This window comes from Brachionichthys hirsutus, chromosome 11 (assembly GCF_040956055.1).
Source record: "Brachionichthys hirsutus isolate HB-005 chromosome 11, CSIRO-AGI_Bhir_v1, whole genome shotgun sequence".
NCBI lineage: Eukaryota > Metazoa > Chordata > Actinopteri > Lophiiformes > Brachionichthyidae > Brachionichthys > Brachionichthys hirsutus.
Genome location: NC_090907.1, coordinates 1,551,963 through 1,570,097, shown reverse-complemented (window position 1 = coordinate 1,570,097; position 18,135 = coordinate 1,551,963). Strand labels below are relative to the sequence as shown.

Genomic DNA, 18,135 nt, shown 5'->3' with positions numbered 1-18,135 from the left:
TTTGTCAAACAGGCCTGTTCGCTGCTCTCTGATTGACCGCTCCGGCGACCAATGAAAGCAGCTCTTCCGCTCTGTGGGCGGGGATAGTAAAAAGTTCGGAGCTGCTGGGAGGCGGGACTTCCGTCGCAGTAGCGGTGGATGGCAGGCAGCTTCACTGCTGACACGTAACTGAGGTTAAAGTCGCTATGGAGGCCTCGTCGGGGGCTTGAGCCGGAACTTTAACCTTAAAGCGAGTTTGCGTTGAAAAGTTTAAAGGTTTAAAATCGAAATAAGGACTCGAGAGCTTCGTTTCGGCGCGTCTTTCAACATCCACCGGTCGGACGTGAAGTCAAGCGGAAAGTGGCAGGAATGACGTCTCCGTGGGTAAACATGAACATCTAACTTCTCCACGGGGGGGGTGTTCGGGGAGTGACGGGAGAGGGGGGGGGTGTCTTTCTCAGTCTTTCTCAGTCTTTCTCAGTCTTTAAAAAAAAAAAGTTGAGTCTGAAGTTTCCAGCGGGGGAGTCCGGGTTGTCTCGCTCGCACGGCGGGGAGGGGAGGGGAGGGGAGGGGGGCCGAGGCAACATGGGGAACGGGGTCTGCTCGCGGAGGCAGCGGAAGGTCCTCCAGTGGCTCCTGCTGGGGTCGGTGGTCTGCGGGCTGCTGTACGGGGGGATGGCCTCCTACGAGATGCACAAGCAGCTCAAGAGGACCGAGGCGATGGCGCTGAAGTACCAGCAGCACCAAGAGTCGCTGTCGGCACAGCTCCAAGGTAAACGCGCGGCCAGCGGGATGTGGTTGGATGTCTCACCAGACTCCGCCTGGAAAAGCCTGACTTTAACGTTTTCGTGCTTCCTGTCAAGCGGTTCCGCTTTCTAGAACAAATCTGACTACTTAATGCTATTTATTAGGAACTGGACTTTAATTCGGCGTCTAGTTAGCACCCTAAAACAGTCAGATTTTACCCCTGTTAGTTTAACCAAAAACATCTCAGTGGCACATTTTGAATTTTACGGGTGGGTCTCTGGACAAGGAAAAGTGGGTTATAATTTTAGGCAGTTCTTGGGATGGCCTGTGATTCTTCAGCATTGCAAAGATGGAGCATATTTATTTGATTCTTTACATTTTGGCTAAGAAGAATATAATTTACCTATGCATGTAATTTATGCGGTTTTAACCATGAGGCGCTGCCAGTTAGGTGTTAGGTAGAGATGATGAAAGCTCAGAGTTAAGAAGATGAATCTGTATCTAGATCTAGATCTAGATCTAAAATATGAGTCAGGATCAAACATTTTATTTTTGTTTGATAGTTCGTTAACGAACAATAAACTGTTTATTATTACTGTTTCTGTGACGCTAAAAGGAATGCATGGATTGTGCACGCGTCGTCCAAAACGAAGATTACCGCTTTGATGTTCAGATTCCTTTGCTCAAGCCGTTGACAGACTGATGATGAAACTCTCATTTCAGTTTTGGGCGTGACGGGAGCACTCTCCTCTAAAGGTGTTCTAATGCTTTGAACAAAAGTTAACCACCTTTTTCAGTTTTGTTCTACTCTGCCCTGCTAGCTTGGTTCAGAACAGGTTTCCTGTCGACATCAAGGCATCAGATGGATCTGTCAAATACTCAGGAATCCAGAGCTGCTCATCAAATCCAGACTTTAGATCATAAACCGCACAAAAAAAAGGCACAGCGAACTGCAATAAAAGCAAATCCCCCCTCCCCATTCAAAGGTCGTTAAAGATCACGAACGTCTTTGAACCTTGTTTAGCTAATCTTTGCGTTACCGCCTCCAGCAGGTTAAACCGAAGGGGCTTTACCGTCGGCGTGTTCCTCCGCCCTTCGCACAAAATGAAAGCAAAGTATTTTGTTTTTTTTGAAGTCTCTGCTGTGCATGGATGAATTAAAGTCAGAAAAACAAAACTTGCTCGCGTGTCTCGCCATATGTCAGCAGATGTATGGAATGGAATGTGTGTTCGCATCCAGAGGTCACAGAGAAATTGATCCTTACATTCCTTACTTTTGCTTTGCTGTGTGCTGTTTTATCCCTCCTCCGTCACCCTCCTTTCATTTATCCCTTCTCTATCCAGTGGTGTACGAGCATCGCTCCAGACTGGAGAAGTCTCTTCAGAAGGAGAGATTAGAGCACAAAAAGGCCAAAGAAGGTGGGAAACATATTTTTATGCACCCCACTATAATAAATCACGTTGCTCAAAAGGCTTCTGCCTAATGTTAAGTTTTGTCAATTTTTCTCCATCAGATTTAATTATTTCTGCAACAATTTTTCATTTAATTCCCAAACATGAGCGTAATCTTGTAAAAATATAAATAAACAGGTTCATCTTCTTTGTTTTCTAGATTTTCTGGCACATAAAACGGATGCACAGCAGACTTTGAACAAGGAAAAGGTACTTTAAAGACGTAATATCTAAACTTTCAGTCACCTCTCGTCACCTGGACAGAATGTTCGTTTGCTAAAATGTGAAAACCAAAACGATGCGAATAAAGGCATTCATTTTGCTTTGCTTTTTCTCTCTTGCTCCATCAGCAAGAGTCCATCAGCAGGTACAATTCAATACGGGTGCAACACCAGATGCTAAAGGTTAGCGCGCATTAACTTTGGGGTTGATATTCAGGATTATACGCTTTTGTGTGGAGCGGAAAGTACAAATCATGGACTCTTGTCCTCCGGCAGAATCAGCACGACGACTTGAAGAAGCAGTACTACGAGCTGCAGGACCAGCACGAAGCCGAGAGCAGGGACAACAACCGGCTGCTGGACGAGCACAGGCAGCACTACGAGAAGCTGCAGCAGATCAAGCAGGTGGAGCTCACCGGGATGAAAGGTCTGTGGGGGGGGGGGGGGGGTTCTCTATCTTCTGCCTTTACATAATACTGCAGGCTTATTTATCCACAGCTGTCGTGCAGTTGGGTCTAGATGCATGTCTTCTGTTAACAGATAATATATTTAACCTGAGGGAGGAAAACAAGCAGCTGAGAAAAGCCCACCACGACATCCACACGCAGCTACAGGACGCGCAGGTGAGACGGACTCGACCCCGGCGTTCTGTGCGCCGCCTCCTCGTGAGGAGGAAAGGGATTAATCGAAGGTTTGTGTGTTCAGGTTCGCCATCAGGACCTGAAGGCGTCGCACAATCAGCTCACACTGACGCTGGAGGACCACAAGAGTGCGCTGGTCGCTGCTCAGGTGAGAGACGACTTCGCTGCTGCAGAGGGGAGGAGTCTGTTTCCACCCTGAACAACAGCGGCGTTGTCGCAGTCAGGCCGTGCTGCGTCCCCGACCATTCGTGTGGCAGAAGTCCCGTACTTTTAAATGACTGAGTTTTTTTAATTTTCAGTAAGAATAATCTTTATCGTGATCATAAAAGTGTGGAAAAGTTCCCTGCGGTTGTCCGTGTTTTCCCCTCTATAGGTCCAAATGGAAGAATACAAGCAGCTCAAGGATTCCCTGAGCAGGACATCCCATCAGGGACGGCCGGAACAACGCCCTCCTTCTGAGCATCTGCAGCCCGCTGCCATAGCAACGCAGCATCAGGATCACGAAGTAGCAAAAAAGCCTCTCGGAGCAGATCCTGATCTCAAGGAGGATCATCAGGACACAAAGTCCAGGGTAAGAAGGAGGCTAGAACCGAAATATGAAAGCTCATACAAGTAATTGTTTCTGTTCATGTCCTGTCCTTAGCCGGGCCATCAAAAGGAGGAGGAGAAGGACAAGGAGGAGGAGGAGGAGGAGTCCCACCATGCCTTATCAGACAAAGAGGGAGAGGCTGAGAGGAGGAGGGAGCTGGCGGAGGAGGAGATGGCTCAAGCGGGACAGCTTCAGCAGCTAGAGGAGGACCTGGACCAACCACAGGAAGGGCAGGAGCGTCAGGAGGAGGAGGAGGAGGAGGAGGAGGAGGAGAAGCCGGAGCCGGAAGAAGAACAGCCAGACCAGAACGCACTGGACCAAGTGAGAACTAGTTTAGACTAGTTAATCCATCATTAGACATGAATACTAGTTTCATATTTGCATTATTTTCTGGTAGGTTTCAGCTTCATTCCCATTGGCTAGAGAATTAATTATAGTATTTATGTCTTTGATTAACAATATATGTCGTCGTTTGATGTTGTAATTTTAATCTGTTTAACCTCATCAAAAGGACTTTATGTCCCAAATTAGCATCGACTTTGTTTGTTTAATGCACGCTGAATGTAACCCCCCCCCCGTCCTCTCAGAACGGCCCCCACCCGGCGCTCCTGGTGCAGCGCGAGGCGCGAGCCCACGTGGAGCGCGTGAAGTCGGCCTACGAGCAGCAGCAGGAGCAGCAGCGCCTGGAGGCCCAGCGGGCCGAGGAGCGCCGGCTGATCCAGGAGCGTCAGGAGGCGCTGCAGGCCCAGAGGAGCAGGGTGCTGAAGGAGAGGGAGCAGCGGCTGAGGGAGGAGCAGGAGAGGGAGCAGCGGCAGCACGGGGAGGCCGACAGGCGGGAGCAGTCGATGAGAGAGGAGCAGCAAAGGTCAGAGGTCAAAGAAGGAGCGCCAGGATGGGCTCGTCCCGCTCCCGTGCTCCTCTGACCATTGTCTCCGCCGTCGTTAGGAAGAAGGTCGAGTACGAGAACGTGGACAACGACGTCGTTCGGGGGGAGGACGGTCACCACGCCGACGGGGAAGAGAGTGAGACAAACAGATCACCCGTTAACGCCACGGCGGCCATTACAAGCGAGCGCTGAGCGTGTCGTGTCCCCACAGAGAGAGACCTTCACATGCTGCACGAGGAAGAGGAGGACAACGGGGGGCATCGCCAGGTGACATCCTGCCCCCTTCATCGCACCTCCATTCACCCGTCTTTCACGCCGTCTTCACCGGATCTGTTCTCCTGCAGGGCGAGGTCGACCCCGAGGACGACCCCAACAACCAGGGAGAGGACGAGTTCGAGGAGGCCGAGGAGGACCAGTCCGACCACGGGGTGCGAGAAGAAGAGGAAGACGAGGAGGAGGAGGAGGCGGTGAAAGAGGAGCCGGCCGTGGTGCCGGTCCAGCGCAGAGACATACACCCGGGTCCCAGGCAGCCTGTGGTCAGGGAGGAAGTGGTGGTGAGTGGACGAAGACACGAAGGAAGGACGATTTCTGACCGGGACGGGACGGAAGAAACCTAAAATCTTCAAATGTGTGTTTTCAGATGGCTGCAAACCCAGATCAACAGGAAGACGTGCTGGACGACCAGTACCAGGAGGAGGACGAGGTGCGTGAGACCCGCCGCGCCGTCCTCCATGCACTTTATAGCTTTAATATCTTTCAAAAATAAACGTTAAAATGAATAATAGTAATTAAAAAGCTCATGACTCTTAATTTGCTCCTGAAATAATTCCGATGTAATTCTTTTGTCTTCGTTTTGGTGTCCTGACGTCTCAGGAGGACATTGGGGATCCGAAGAGAGAAGAGATGGAGGATGCAGGAGAGGATCCGTTTAATGAGGAGAACCTCGATCAGGTGGGTTCTCCTCTGGGGACTTCTAGCCTTCATGTTTTTCCTTCAATGCATCAAACGCTCTTTAGAAGTGTTACTGTAGGAGGCTTAATGTTTGCAGGACGCCCATCCCATAATCCTGATCCTTTTCTGACAAAATACAAATATCAACTGCTAATATTCCAGATTACGGATTCCAAGTCCAGATCTGGAAAATTGAATTATAAATTTGGGTGACTGTTTAAAAAAAGAAAAATGTTTTTATTTTTAAGCCAATTATCCACATTTCTCATAAAACGTTCATTAAGCAATTTTGTTTGTTGCCTCCAGGTCGAAATCAAAAACCAGGAGGGACAAGGAAATGAGGCCGACCACCAGAAAGAGGCCGGGAATAACGAGGAAGACCATTATGACGACGAAGAAGTGGAGGCATACAATGGAGCTGTCAACAAGAAGGGAGCCAATCAGAGGGCAGAGATGTGATAGACTCGGACTGGGACTCGGACCGGTTGCAGCGTATTTCCAGCTCCTCATGGAGCCTGTTGGATCTTTCTTCTCCTTGTTTTCCCAAAGGAATATAATCATCCGTTCATCGGAATCCTCGACAGGAATTTTGGGATATTTTTCCGAACCCTGCTGGCGTGGCGTGGAACTGAACAGCCTGCGCGGCGGGACAGGACGGAATCTGATGAAGAGGGACGTATACTGTGTGTCTTACTCAATCTGTTTTCTAATGGCAGAAAGGCAGATTAAATGTTTTTTTTTTGTTCCAAGGCTTTATATGTAACAGAATTCTTTATTTTATCTTTTCTGTCAGGTCTTTTTATGTTATTTATTGTTGATTACAACAAGTCTGACAATCATGAAAAGGGGGCGTGGTTTGCCTTCGTTTTTCTACAAACTGGACCGCTTTGTTTCACCCTTGAAGTATTTCACCGGAATGTTTCTGCAGAATGCCAAAAGAGACTTTTCTGGCGGTTCAAGTTTCATAGCGACGTGGGCGTGTCCTCAGCCTCTCGCCTGTTGCTGAAGCCTTAAATCGAGGACTCTTTCTTTTTAGTAAATAATAATAACGAATACATTTGTAAAAATTTTTTTTTTACTTGTATTTGGTGCAAAGTGAGATTTGGATTCCTCAGTGGCAAACGTGGAATAAAGAGGTGATTGGTCCAGCTGGCCTCCGTGTCTTACATCAGAGCTCACGTTTCCTTCCTTCCATCCCGCCGGTTGGTTGCTTTTTAATCGCTCTTCTCAGATCGTGCACCAACTGGAGGTGAAACTGCGAGTTCGGTTTTACGTGACCTGATTGCATCCGCCGATGCTCCCAGATGTAAATCCGGCTGAATCTGAACGCGCTCCGGGGGGGGGGGAACGAACCGACAAATCAAGATGAAATAAAAATCAGATGAGAGACAGAAATAAATACTTGTCCCCGGCGCAGCCTCCAATCAAATCTCCAGCCTTCCTCTGGGTCTCCGTTCCTCTCTGATTCCTCCTGCGGAAGAACCGTGGGATGCTGCGGGAGTAACGGGTGGCTCGTTTCCGTGGCGATGGCAGGCTGAAGGGAGGAAGACGTGCACTGCGCAGTGTTTATAGTAGACGTGTAGTGAATGCCTCCACATCCGCCCCAATCTGTCGGTTCATCCTTCATGGATCATTCCGAGTCGACCCCCGGAGCCGGAGTCTTTCTCCAGACGCGCTCCCCCTCCCACGCAACCAGAGATACGGCAGCATCCGCACGCTCCATAACACCTGCCATTCTGGGATTCTGATCCGTTCCATCCAGTCAAAAGGTTGTCATGACGACCGACTCAATTTCTCCAGACCGTACCACACTTGAAAATGGATTCCGGGGTTAAAAAACACTTCTTTTAATATAAAAATATGTATTTCTATAGAATAATCTCAACGGTATGAGTCAGCATTAATATATATGATTTGTATTACATATAAAAACCATGGCCTTGGATTATATTTTCACATTTCCTGGGACTTCAAGGCCTTTTTGCATTTCTCCTGGCAACGGTTGAGACGCAGTTTGCACAGAGGGCAGCTCTGAACGAAACCTTTAGTGCAAGTGGAGGAATGTCATAAAATGCTGCACATCCTGGTGGTTTCTGGGAAGTGAAGTCCAGCGGGCGGGGAGTCCTCCGACAGTTTGGGGATTCCGTCCAGGATCTCTAACTTTGGCAAACAGAGGAAAACGCTGCACGAAAAAAAGAAAGCAACGCGTCAAAATGGATGAAACGGTCAAACTCAAAGTGTCCCGTTCAGTCTTCGTCTCCTCACCGTGATCGGTAGTCCCGAGTGAAGGTCACCGGGTTGCGGCTCAGGCTCAGGGAGCGGAGCGGGCTGTTCCCCAGAGCCCCCAGCCCCCCCAGGGTGCCGATGGCGTTCTCCGACAGACAGAGGTGCTCCACCGCGGGGAGCTTTGGCAGCTGGCGGAGACACTGCAGGCGGTTCCGCTGCAGGTTGAGCATCCTGCACCTGCACAGAGGAAGCAGGAACAGAACCGGGTTGGAGGAGGCATCCGGACGCGCCAGCGGCAGCGATGAGGTGAAAAGAAACGCTCCTGTAAAGGTTGTTTGGGAGGAATGGGAGCTCTGATAGGATTAAAGCTGAGAGGGGCTTGTGGTGCATTCTGGGTAGTGTAGTTGTCACCTTGGCAGACGTACAGAACTCAGATTGGTGAGGGAGTTGTCGACCAGTTGTAGTTTCTCCACTCGAATCAACCTGCGGAGAATCCGGAGGAAGTTCTCCTGCTGGTAGGCGTCGCCCAAGTCCTGGTAGGACAGATTTAACTCCTGAGGAGAGACGCGAGGCGGAAACATCAGGCTGTCCTTCTGTCCGTCTCCACGTCCTCCTTGAATCTCCGTCTCCTGACCTACCAGGGCGTTTTCCCAGTTCTCTTGCAGTCTCTCCTCCCATCTCTGCCGTTCTCCTCCTTCTCTCCTCCTCCGTCTCCGCTCAAAGCAGGTGTCATCCCTCTCTCTTTGAAGCAGATCCTCTTCTGAAGGCCCTGTGAGGGCATCGACAAAAATAATAATAATAAAAAAAAAGCCAAAACGCTTTAGTCAAATCCTTGTTGTCCAAGTGGAAATGTGACTCCTATTCCTGCTTCCATGTTCCTCATCTTAATCTGCTAATTTAACAGAGACTCGTAACCACGGCGACACAACACCGAACTTCAATGACTTGTTATTGGATTGAGATTTTTCATTGTCATTAAATTCAAGGGAAATCCGTCTGAAATTCAGATTTAAAATCTGAAATTCAGGCTGAATAATTAAACTGAACGCACGCGAAGCTTCGTAGAACTCGGCGCCCGAGTCATTCTGACTTTCACATGCAAAGGTCACACTGGCGATTGATCCAGACCTTCTCTGACCCGGGGGCAGGTCAGCTGGTCACCTGTCACATCACACAGCTCCAGGTGATGCCAAGACACGAACCGGAAGCGACTGGATGGGAGCTGAAAGGAAGGAAACGCCGTGGAGTCGGTTTAAACGCCGATAAGGCCGGACCTGTTACAAGGTGAACGTGATTGGTTCCTTCGTCCAGTGAAGCCTCATCGCTTTCATTCTATTTATCCTCTCACCAGTCTGGAGGAAGACCCAGTGATGAAGGTCACAAAGTCTCCTCTGTCGAATATGAATGAATGAATGAATGAATGAATGAATGTATTTTTGGTCATTCACGCATCCAACGCTGATTATCTTTACAGTTTGCATCATTAGAACAAAAAAAGGATGCGTTTAAAACAAACAAACCGTAAAATCAAAAGGATATTCAATATATTAATTAGAAACAATTATTTTATAGAGAGTATTAGTATGCGAGTATTCATTAATTCATAATTGAACCCCTAAAACAGAAATTATTCTTTTTTTTGTAATGTTTTACATTTATTTCCCTAAATGTCATGATCAATAAGATAATTATGGGAACACCAAAGACGCTTTTCTTTTCCTCTAATTTTGATCAAACCGTTTCTGAAATCGATTCCACTCACAGGTGTAGACAGGAGCCCGGAATCAGGGCTCGGGTCCGCGCAGAGGGGCGTGCGCGCGACCCCGAGGTCGGAGCTCCGGGACGACCGGGATTTAGGGAAGCTTCCGCTCAGCGTGTTCACGCCTGAAGAACTGAGAGAGAGAGAGATCAAAGGAGGACGAGGAGCCGTTACCGGTAACGTAAGCCCCGGTGTGTGTGCTGAAAGCCTGCGCACCGGCCGGGTGGCTCGAGTTACCGCGAACCGGGCTTCGCAATGCAGATCAGGAGCCGTTGCCATAGCAACAGAGGACACCTGAGCAGGTGCTTTTAGTTCATAATGCACCCCCGCGTGGAGGAACGCCGCAATGATCAGGCTGATTAATCAATAATTAATATTACAACAGTGCAGGTTTTTACGTTAAACGTCTCCGGAGCAGCAGGAAGGATAACGGGGCTCCGCTCACCTCTCCGACATGACCCGGGCGTTCGGTGAGGAGTCCTCCAGCCGTCCGTCGGTACCGGGTGAGCAGCTCGGGTCACGCGGCGGCTGCGGCCCATGGAGGCCGGCGGGTCTGGCGGGGTTCACCGGGGGAACGCTCCCGTCCGCGGAGCTGCTCCAGGTGAGACGCCCCGCCCTCACCCCGCTAAGACCCGCCCCACGCTGGCTGTGATTGGCTAGTATTTAGATTTAGAATTTCACTCGGCTTTGGAAATCGAAGATAAATAAAATGCATTGATTTCACAGTAATGGGGGAAAAAATGAACAGCTTTAATAATGAATGTCTACATTAGACAATCAATGATTTGGACATATACTATTTAAGGATTAGAAGTTTGATTGAGGTAAATGTAAAGGTAAATTTGCGATCCTACTGGTCAATTTAAAGAACTTCAAAGCCTCCTGCGCAGTCAGATTAATGAGCACACAGGCTTTTAACGGGAACACATTCATGTTTTTATTGAGTAGAAGACAAAATACAGCTGGTATTACTTCCTCCTCGTACATCCACAGCCGTTATGCACAATCCGGACGGCCACTCGGATGAGATAAGGCATATTAAGATTAGCCTACAGTATACAAAAGAGGACTGAAATACTGTATGGAGCAGATATATTACTAAGATTCATTGTGTAAAGAAAATATTTGCACGTGTTAAATAAATACTTAGAATATATATATATATATATAGAACACAATGTTGAGTGTACAGGGATGTAATGAAAGCGTGAAACTTACAGCGCAAACATTCCGTTTCCTGGACGAAGGAGTAAATCGTTTTTTAAAGGACGAGAAAGATTTTTCTGTGCGTTTGTGTGAGCGCGACGCTGCGGAACTTAAAGGGGCAGTGCGTGGATTTAAATGCCATGTCTTCTTCTTCTCGCTCGTATACAGAGTCTATGTACAACTTCCCCTTCCTACTCGTCTTCACCCGAGAGTTTAAAGCTTCCAGTATCAAAACGCGGCCACACTATACGTCAGTAATTCAATATATAATATCTTGTAGAATATTCTGTTCATATATAAAAACACAGCTGGAGATGGCGATAGAGGACAGGTAGCGTTCACGACGTCCGGGCCGGGCCGGCTGAGACCGAGCGACCTCGCGGCTACATGGAGTCGAAGTCGTGATCGTTGGGCTCGTCGTGATCGTTGGGCTCGACGACTTCGGGGGTCATGACCCTCCCCATGAAGAGGACGGAGCCTGGAGAATGGAGGGACGGATAGAAAGTCAGTTCTCAGACCCTGAAATACACACACACACACACACACACACACACCTGTCCTTCTGTTTCTGATGACGAAGAAGAAGGGGTGATCGGCCATGACCTGAGGGTACAGCACCAGATTCCTGGTCAGGGCGATCATCCCTGAGAGAGAGAGAGAGAGAGAGAGAGAACTGATCAGCCGTTACATGCAGCAATGTGATCGATCATGATTCAGAATGAAAGGTGACGTCTACCTGATCCAGCGGCTCCCTCCGCCCCCTCTTCAGTCACCTCCAGGTAGGCCTTCTGGACCGCCTTCCCGATGTACAGGTCCTTCGCGTCTGTCACACACACACACACACACACGCGCGCTTAAATACAGATCCGTATGCACGTCTGCCTCTGGCTCTATTTTTACCACTTGATGCGACGGCTCTGACCTGCCCACTCAGTGCCAGTTACCGTGGTTACCTTAGAAAGTACCCGAGGCTACCTCACTGCAGCCAAGAAGACGAAGCGGCACCGAAGCCGCTTCTCACGCCGAGCCCACGAGTTTATCTACAATGACACGACGGGCTGCGTGCTGCACGCCGGACGGGCGCTACCTGTCATGGCGGAGAGGTCGGCGCCGTTGGTGAAGATCTCCTTTATCCCCAGCTCCTGCAGGACGCTCTTCAGGTCGATCTTCTGCTCCACTTTGAACCTGAACAGTGAAGTCAGAATCTAAAGGCACATATTCATTTCTTGTGGGTTATTTTTGTGAAATGGCGGGTCCGACCCCCCCCCCCCCCCCCCACTGCAGTCGCATTAGCTGAAAGCTCACCTGGGCAGGTAGACCTCCACTTTCTGCTGCTTGACATTGTTAGCCCACTCCACCAGCAGCGGCGCTTTGATGACGTGCTCCAGAGAGGCCAGCGGTACCTCCTGCCGGGGCAGAACGATCATCATGGACATGTCCTCCCCCTCGTAGGGCATCTCCAACACCTGGTACACGCCGCCAGCTTCCTGTGAGCCGTCGCTGAACTCACCTGGTGGGGGAGGGAGAGCTATGAGAAGCAGGTTAAAGTTACATTCATTACAGAATAAAAGGAACCAGTAACCTCCATTATCTCCTAGAGGCAGGGGGGGGTTCCAAAGACCGTCGACTTAACAAACGTGGCCCTCTCCCCGAGGACCTGTCCCTGTTCTGCAGCGCACAGCATGCTCACACGCACACACACACACTGATCTGAGAACATGAGCACCCTGTGAACGTAGGCGTGTGCAAGTGTGAACTCTCACAACACACATTCGGGCTGCAGCGTAAATAACCAAAACGCGTCGGTGTGTGTGGCGGTACAGGAAGAGCCTGCTGCAGCCCGTCAGACAAACCAAGGACTGGATGTAAAATGAGACGGACTGGAGCCATTGAGAGGCAAAAGTGAAATACATCTGCGCCACGGAGCACAAGAGAAGTCCCTCACGCTAACGGCCAGATCATCGCCGCCGCCCAACCGAAAATGGGTCTAATTCAGATCCCATTACATTTTAGGAGCGATCCAGTCACCCGTCTGGATACAAGAACATTCTGGATTTTGGCATTTACATATAATGGAGGCTCGTAAAATACGCCTTCAATTCATAGTCATAAAGGGGTCCGATCATTTCTCTTTCCCGCCCATAATCTATTGAGGAATGTTACCTTTAAATCTTTATTAGTGTTTAAGTCAACAAAAAATGTAAACACGAAGCATAAAATGGAAAAAAAGAGCAATTTAACGCCACATTAATGAATCAAAACGCGAGATCCAATAATATCATCAGAAGCAAACATTCATTCAGCAACCATCAGACCGTTGAAGTGCAGCTAACGCTGTGAGACGCGAACAAAACAGCCTTCAAAATAAAATCCCAGAAGCCAACAGCTGTATGAGAGCAGCGGAGCTCAGGGAGCAGAGAAGAGGAGGCTTGAATCATTAAAAGCCAAGATACAAAGCTATCATTTTAAATAACCTCAGGATGTATGAGCTGGAACGAAGCCACACGCACACACACACACACACACACACACACACACACCGTAGTAGAAGTCTCCCTGCTGGTACATCATCAGCGTCTGGACTTCGGAGCCGTCGTCTCTGCTGAAGGAGAAGGTTCTGGTGTTCTCCGGCCTGAACTGGTTTTTCCAGGAGCCCCTGAAGTAGACGGCGTTCACCAGGGTCAGGCGGGTCACGCTGGTGAAGTCCTCCGCCGATAGCAGCTCCCGGATCTTACCTGGAGGGAGTGAATCACAGAGAGATTAGCAGCAGCAGCAGCCGTGACGCATTCGAGGCCCCTCCCACTCCCACGTCCACGCCCACGGCCACTCCCACTCACTCTCCGTGTGATTTTCCACCCAGCTGTTGATCTGCTCGGCCACGGCTGCCGATTCACTGAAGTCCACCGTTTCCACTTCGGCCCGGAAGTACTCCCTCACCAGGTGCAGAAACTCCGGGTTAAAGGCGACGCCCTCCTGCAGGAAGAGGCTGTTGGCGAATCGGATCGTGTAGTGGGCGTCGTCGTCCGGCAGCGCCGCCGTCAGGTTCTGGAGCAAGGAGAACTCCGCGCCTGGAGAACGCAGACACTCATGTAGGCGTGCACGCCATCACATCCCTGTCCTGCAGGGGGCCTTCTCCTTCTTCACCTGCCGCTGCCCCTGAAGTGTGACCACGCCTCACCTGGCACCAGGTGGCTGAATCCCACAGCCCGCCGTATCTCCTCCAGCGAAGCACCCCTGGCCCCCAGCTCCACCATGCCCAGGGCGACGGCCACGCTCAGCGGGGAGAAGATGATGTTGTCCTGCTCCCCCGCCGCCTCCAGCCGGCGGTACAGCCGGACGGAGAAGTTGGACGTAGCGTCCTCCGGCACGTCCGCCACCTGGCTGACGTAGCTCGGCAGCAGGGCGGAGAGGAAGAGGAGCGCGGACGAAATATCCAGGATCAGCATTGCAGCTCGGGACGAGCGAAGGAGGAGCTGGAAGGAGCAAAAGAAATGCCTTTTATATGAGGAGAGAACAATAGAGGTGTGGGGGGGGGGGGGGGGGGGGGGCAGAGAGATAAAGGAGGAGGAGACGACTCTGTAAGGGAGAAACATTCTACTTAAAAGGACTCTTCCTCGTTGAGATGCTGGAGCGGGATAAAAGGAGAGCGGATCAGGGAGGAGGTGCTCAAACATCCCAGGTAGGAGCAGATGAAGGGAGAGAGAGGAGGGGGAGAGAGAGAGGAGGGAGAGAGAGAGAGAGAGAGAGAGCCACGGCTGGACTGCAGCCACCATTGATGTTCAGAGCACATCTGCTAAATGAGCTCATGCATATTTTACCACCGTTCTTATCATCTCCAGTCAAATCAGGTTCTTTTCTTCAAGATCTGCTTCCTTCCGTGTGTGTGTCTGTGTGTGTGTGCGTGTGTGTGTGTGTCTGTGTCTCAGCATATTGCTCTCTGACTCTCCATGCAGACTGTCTGATGAGGAATGAGGCCTCAAACGCCCCATTCTGCCATGCGGTTGCTTCTCCTCCTCCCTCGCAACTCCCAACTTCTCTCCTTGAAGTCATGTTACACCTTTTAAAAAAGATGAACACACACACACACACACACACTTGTGTTGTTGTTGCCATGCAAAGCGTAGCCTAAAGAGCGAAAGAGGGACGGAAAGAAGGGATCGACGTGGTGAAAGTGTGAAACAACACCGTTTGTGTTCACAGAGCACCGGCTGGAATCTGCTGGGCGCCGCCGGGCGCCGCCGTCCGCGTGGGACGACTGATCACAAAGCAGCCGACAGTCAGCAACAACAACAACAACAACAACAACAGGCAGCAGCCAGAACACCAGCGACCCCATCCCGCCGTGTCACCGCTCCATCCGGTCCTCCGCCGCGCTCCAGCAATTTGCAGGAAGATGAAAAGTGAAAAGGAGGGACGAGGCGACGTGGAATCCGTAAACGTTTCAACAGATGGCGTGCACTATTTCACGGTGAATGCATAATCCACACTGTTTTCAGGGTTTTCCAGGTGGGGGGGGGGGGGGGGGGGGAGCTGAGATTTAAATGGAGGCAACGTGGGAGCTGTGGGATCTGAACTTTTCCAAGACAGGCAGCACTACTTTCCGAAAGAGGGGGGGTCCCCATTGCGGCTCCAGGTAGGAGGGGAAATCCAAAACCCGGAAATCCCACACGGTCCAGGTGGCAGGAGTTTAATCCTGACAACCGGATTAACTCCATGCAATTAAACTCACTGGCCTTTAAATGCAGCCTCTAATCTCTCCGTGTAATCCTAATTCTCAGACAAAAACAGGCCGGCGGCTGACATTTCCGCAACTGAGCGTGACGTCACCCCAACCCAGACGCACGCACGTTAATCCCTGCTGCCATTTAAACCCGACACCCGGAGACGCCGCGCTTCGGAGGCCCGAGCGAAGTTATGAAGAGTGTATTAAACGCACGCACACACATCTTTGAAGAACACACATTTCCACTCACGCTCCTAACTCGTGGGGGGGGGTTACCAAGGCAACTGTGAGTGATGGACACTTTTCGCTTTGCAGAGCAGACAGAGAATCTTTTTACCCTTGAAAGATATCTTCCTCCGTCTTGAACGCAACTCTTCACCCAGCTCTAGTTCTGTCACTCAACACACACACACACACACACACACACACACACACGCCGAACTGTTAGTGAATTATTTCTCACAAACATGGCAACCTCCTGCCCCCCCCCCCCCCTTTCATCCCGCCTCCCTATAATAACAGCAAACTGGTTCACTTAGGCTCGAAGCACATTCCCAAACTTCCGAAGGCGCTTTGACGAATTCTGTGAAATTGCAGACATCCCATAAATTTGGCCGAGGCCGATCCCTCTGGGATTAAACAATGTCTGCGATTATCTCCGGCCCCAGAAAACCTGGCGTTTCTGCGATGGACGCTTTGTTCACAACGGGGGGATAATCGAGAAGGATTTCGTCATGGATATGCCGAACAGACAAAGGGTTCTGAGATAATGGCGTCTGATTGTCATTCACGAGTTTCGAGTTTTCCCCTCGGAGGCGCCATCGCAGCCTCTTTGTGCAGACAAATGAAGCCGACTTCATGAGACTCTTCGGGCGAGACTGAAGGAAACACCTTCAATACTTTAACGGCATCTTCATAAGAGCCACTCCGGATCCAGGTACGACGGGGATCGAGAAATGATCCCGGTCTGGTGACTCGGGCGGGTTATGTTCGGAAAAGCTCACAGGAAAACGTGGAATGACGAATAATAATCCCACAGCCTTGCTACGAAGGTGGAAATGCTGTCAGGCTCAACGTGCTAATGCGCTAGCTTGTGAGGAAAACCATCATTAGAGAAATGCATTCAGCTAACACTCATTAAAACGTCATTCCAAATTCTAGGGTTGGGTTTTCCGTTGTCCTTTCTGTGTATCTTCATCCAGGCTAGATAGCACGCTGCTAGCACGCTGCTAGCCTTTATCCCAACATGGCTGCCGACTGGACAGCACCTCGTTAGAAAATGACACAACGAGCCCCGGACCCTCCGCAGAGGGCAAACAGAGGTTAACGACCATTTAATAATCCCTGCTACCTCAGACACCCGGAGGCGAGGGAGAGAGAGACGGGGAGGAGGAGCCTACGAAACAAGAACGATGAAGAAGGAGAGGGAGATGGGGATAAACATGGGATGACGCTCCACAGCCAATGATATCCATGCAAGGCGGGACAAGACGGCTGATTGCGCCCCACGCTCATCATTTCGACTCTCTCTATATGAGGAAAATGCAGACACACGAACGGCGAGGGGGGGGGGGGGGCGAGCTGTAATTGGATCGGCAGTAAAAATGAAAAGGATGGAGAGTCCCCCCCCCCCCCCCCAAGTGGTCTAAAGGGCAGGGAGACACCGGAGAACAGGAAAGGTCACAATCAACCGGACCAGAGTGGGAAATGTTAGCGTGGGTGTGAGAGAAAGGGGAGCACTGGGAGAAGAAGAAGAAGGGAGCAGAAAGATAAGGGTGTGTGGCGGTATCCGACGTGAGAAAGGGAAACTAGGCGGGCGAAAGGGAGCACTGGGATGAGCAGAAAGATAAGGGTGTGTGGCGGTAACCGACGTGAGAAAGGGAAACTAGGCGGGCGAAAGGGGAGCACTGGGAGGAGCAGAAAGATAAGGGTGAACGTCATCATCGCTGAGCTCTGCCCGTCCATTAATGCCACTAATCACACGGATCGATGTGTGTGTGTGTGTGTGTGTGTGTGAGAACCAGAGAGCTGGCCTGAATGTAAATTATTGCTCTGAACACACACACACACACACACACACACTGAAAGCCAACCAGCGACCCGACAGATCCAAAGAGGCCTCCTTTAGCCCCCCCCCCCCCCCCCCCCCCTGTTGAAACCTGTTCCAGCATCCTTCCGTTTGAACTCTGATTGGCAGTTTGGTGCATTATTTCAACCTGATGATTCATGTCATCCTGTTGTTTTTTTTTATTCCTCTCTTGCCCTCTTTCATTGTGAATCTCTCTCTCCCTTCTGTCCCTGCAGCAGTTTCCCGAGGGACAAACCCGCGACCCGAGTGAAGATGTGCAGATTGAGCAAGAAAAAAAAAAGTATAAAAAAGTCGTGCACGGCCACCTCTCTTTACGTCTTTGCACGCCGTGAAGGCATAAAACGTCTCCGATGCGTTTTTCATGCGTGCAAAGTCCAGTTTTGGAAGCAGGTTTTCCTGCTTTGCCTTTTTCTGGCAAATGTAAATTCAACACATCTGGGAATAAAGATATTCCGGCACAAGAAATAATGAAATGACATTTTTTCTCACATCACAGGTTTGAAAGTCTAGCCTGAGAAGATGCGTCTCCGGTCCGCTGCAGCGCTTCGTGCAAATGTTCTGCTATCGCAGCAGAAAGGAAAACTTCACTCCGTGCACACTACGCACGGCAGGCACGGAAACCCGGCCGGATGCTTCTCCCTTCCCAGCTCGGTTCGTTTGGCTCAGC

The 18,135-nt window shown here is 50.4% G+C and overlaps 2 protein-coding genes across 2 annotated transcripts; one reads left to right on the top strand and one right to left on the bottom strand.

Moving 5' to 3' along the window:
• Window positions 1-564: 564 nt before the first annotated feature.
• golim4a (golgi integral membrane protein 4a) lies at window positions 565-6,607 on the top strand. The gene is made up of 16 exons (XM_068745402.1): window positions 565-751; window positions 2,070-2,144; window positions 2,338-2,387; window positions 2,528-2,581; window positions 2,675-2,825; window positions 2,939-3,021; window positions 3,104-3,187; window positions 3,413-3,610; window positions 3,683-3,949; window positions 4,216-4,493; window positions 4,574-4,650; window positions 4,726-4,781; window positions 4,859-5,068; window positions 5,155-5,217; window positions 5,388-5,465; window positions 5,772-6,607. Exons 1-16 carry the CDS (start codon window positions 565-567, stop codon window positions 5,922-5,924), a joined length of 2,064 nt encoding a protein of 687 aa, XP_068601503.1. The 3' UTR covers window positions 5,925-6,607.
• Window positions 6,608-11,039: 4,432 nt separating this feature from the next.
• serpini1 (serpin peptidase inhibitor, clade I (neuroserpin), member 1) lies at window positions 11,040-14,102 on the bottom strand. Its single transcript, XM_068745488.1, has 8 exons — window positions 13,835-14,102; window positions 13,494-13,724; window positions 13,197-13,391; window positions 11,962-12,166; window positions 11,744-11,841; window positions 11,393-11,479; window positions 11,211-11,300; window positions 11,040-11,134 (listed from the first exon to the last, which is right to left on the bottom strand). Exons 1-8 carry the CDS (start codon window positions 14,100-14,102, stop codon window positions 11,040-11,042), a joined length of 1,269 nt encoding a protein of 422 aa, XP_068601589.1.
• Between the last annotated feature and the right edge of the window lie 4,033 nt (window positions 14,103-18,135).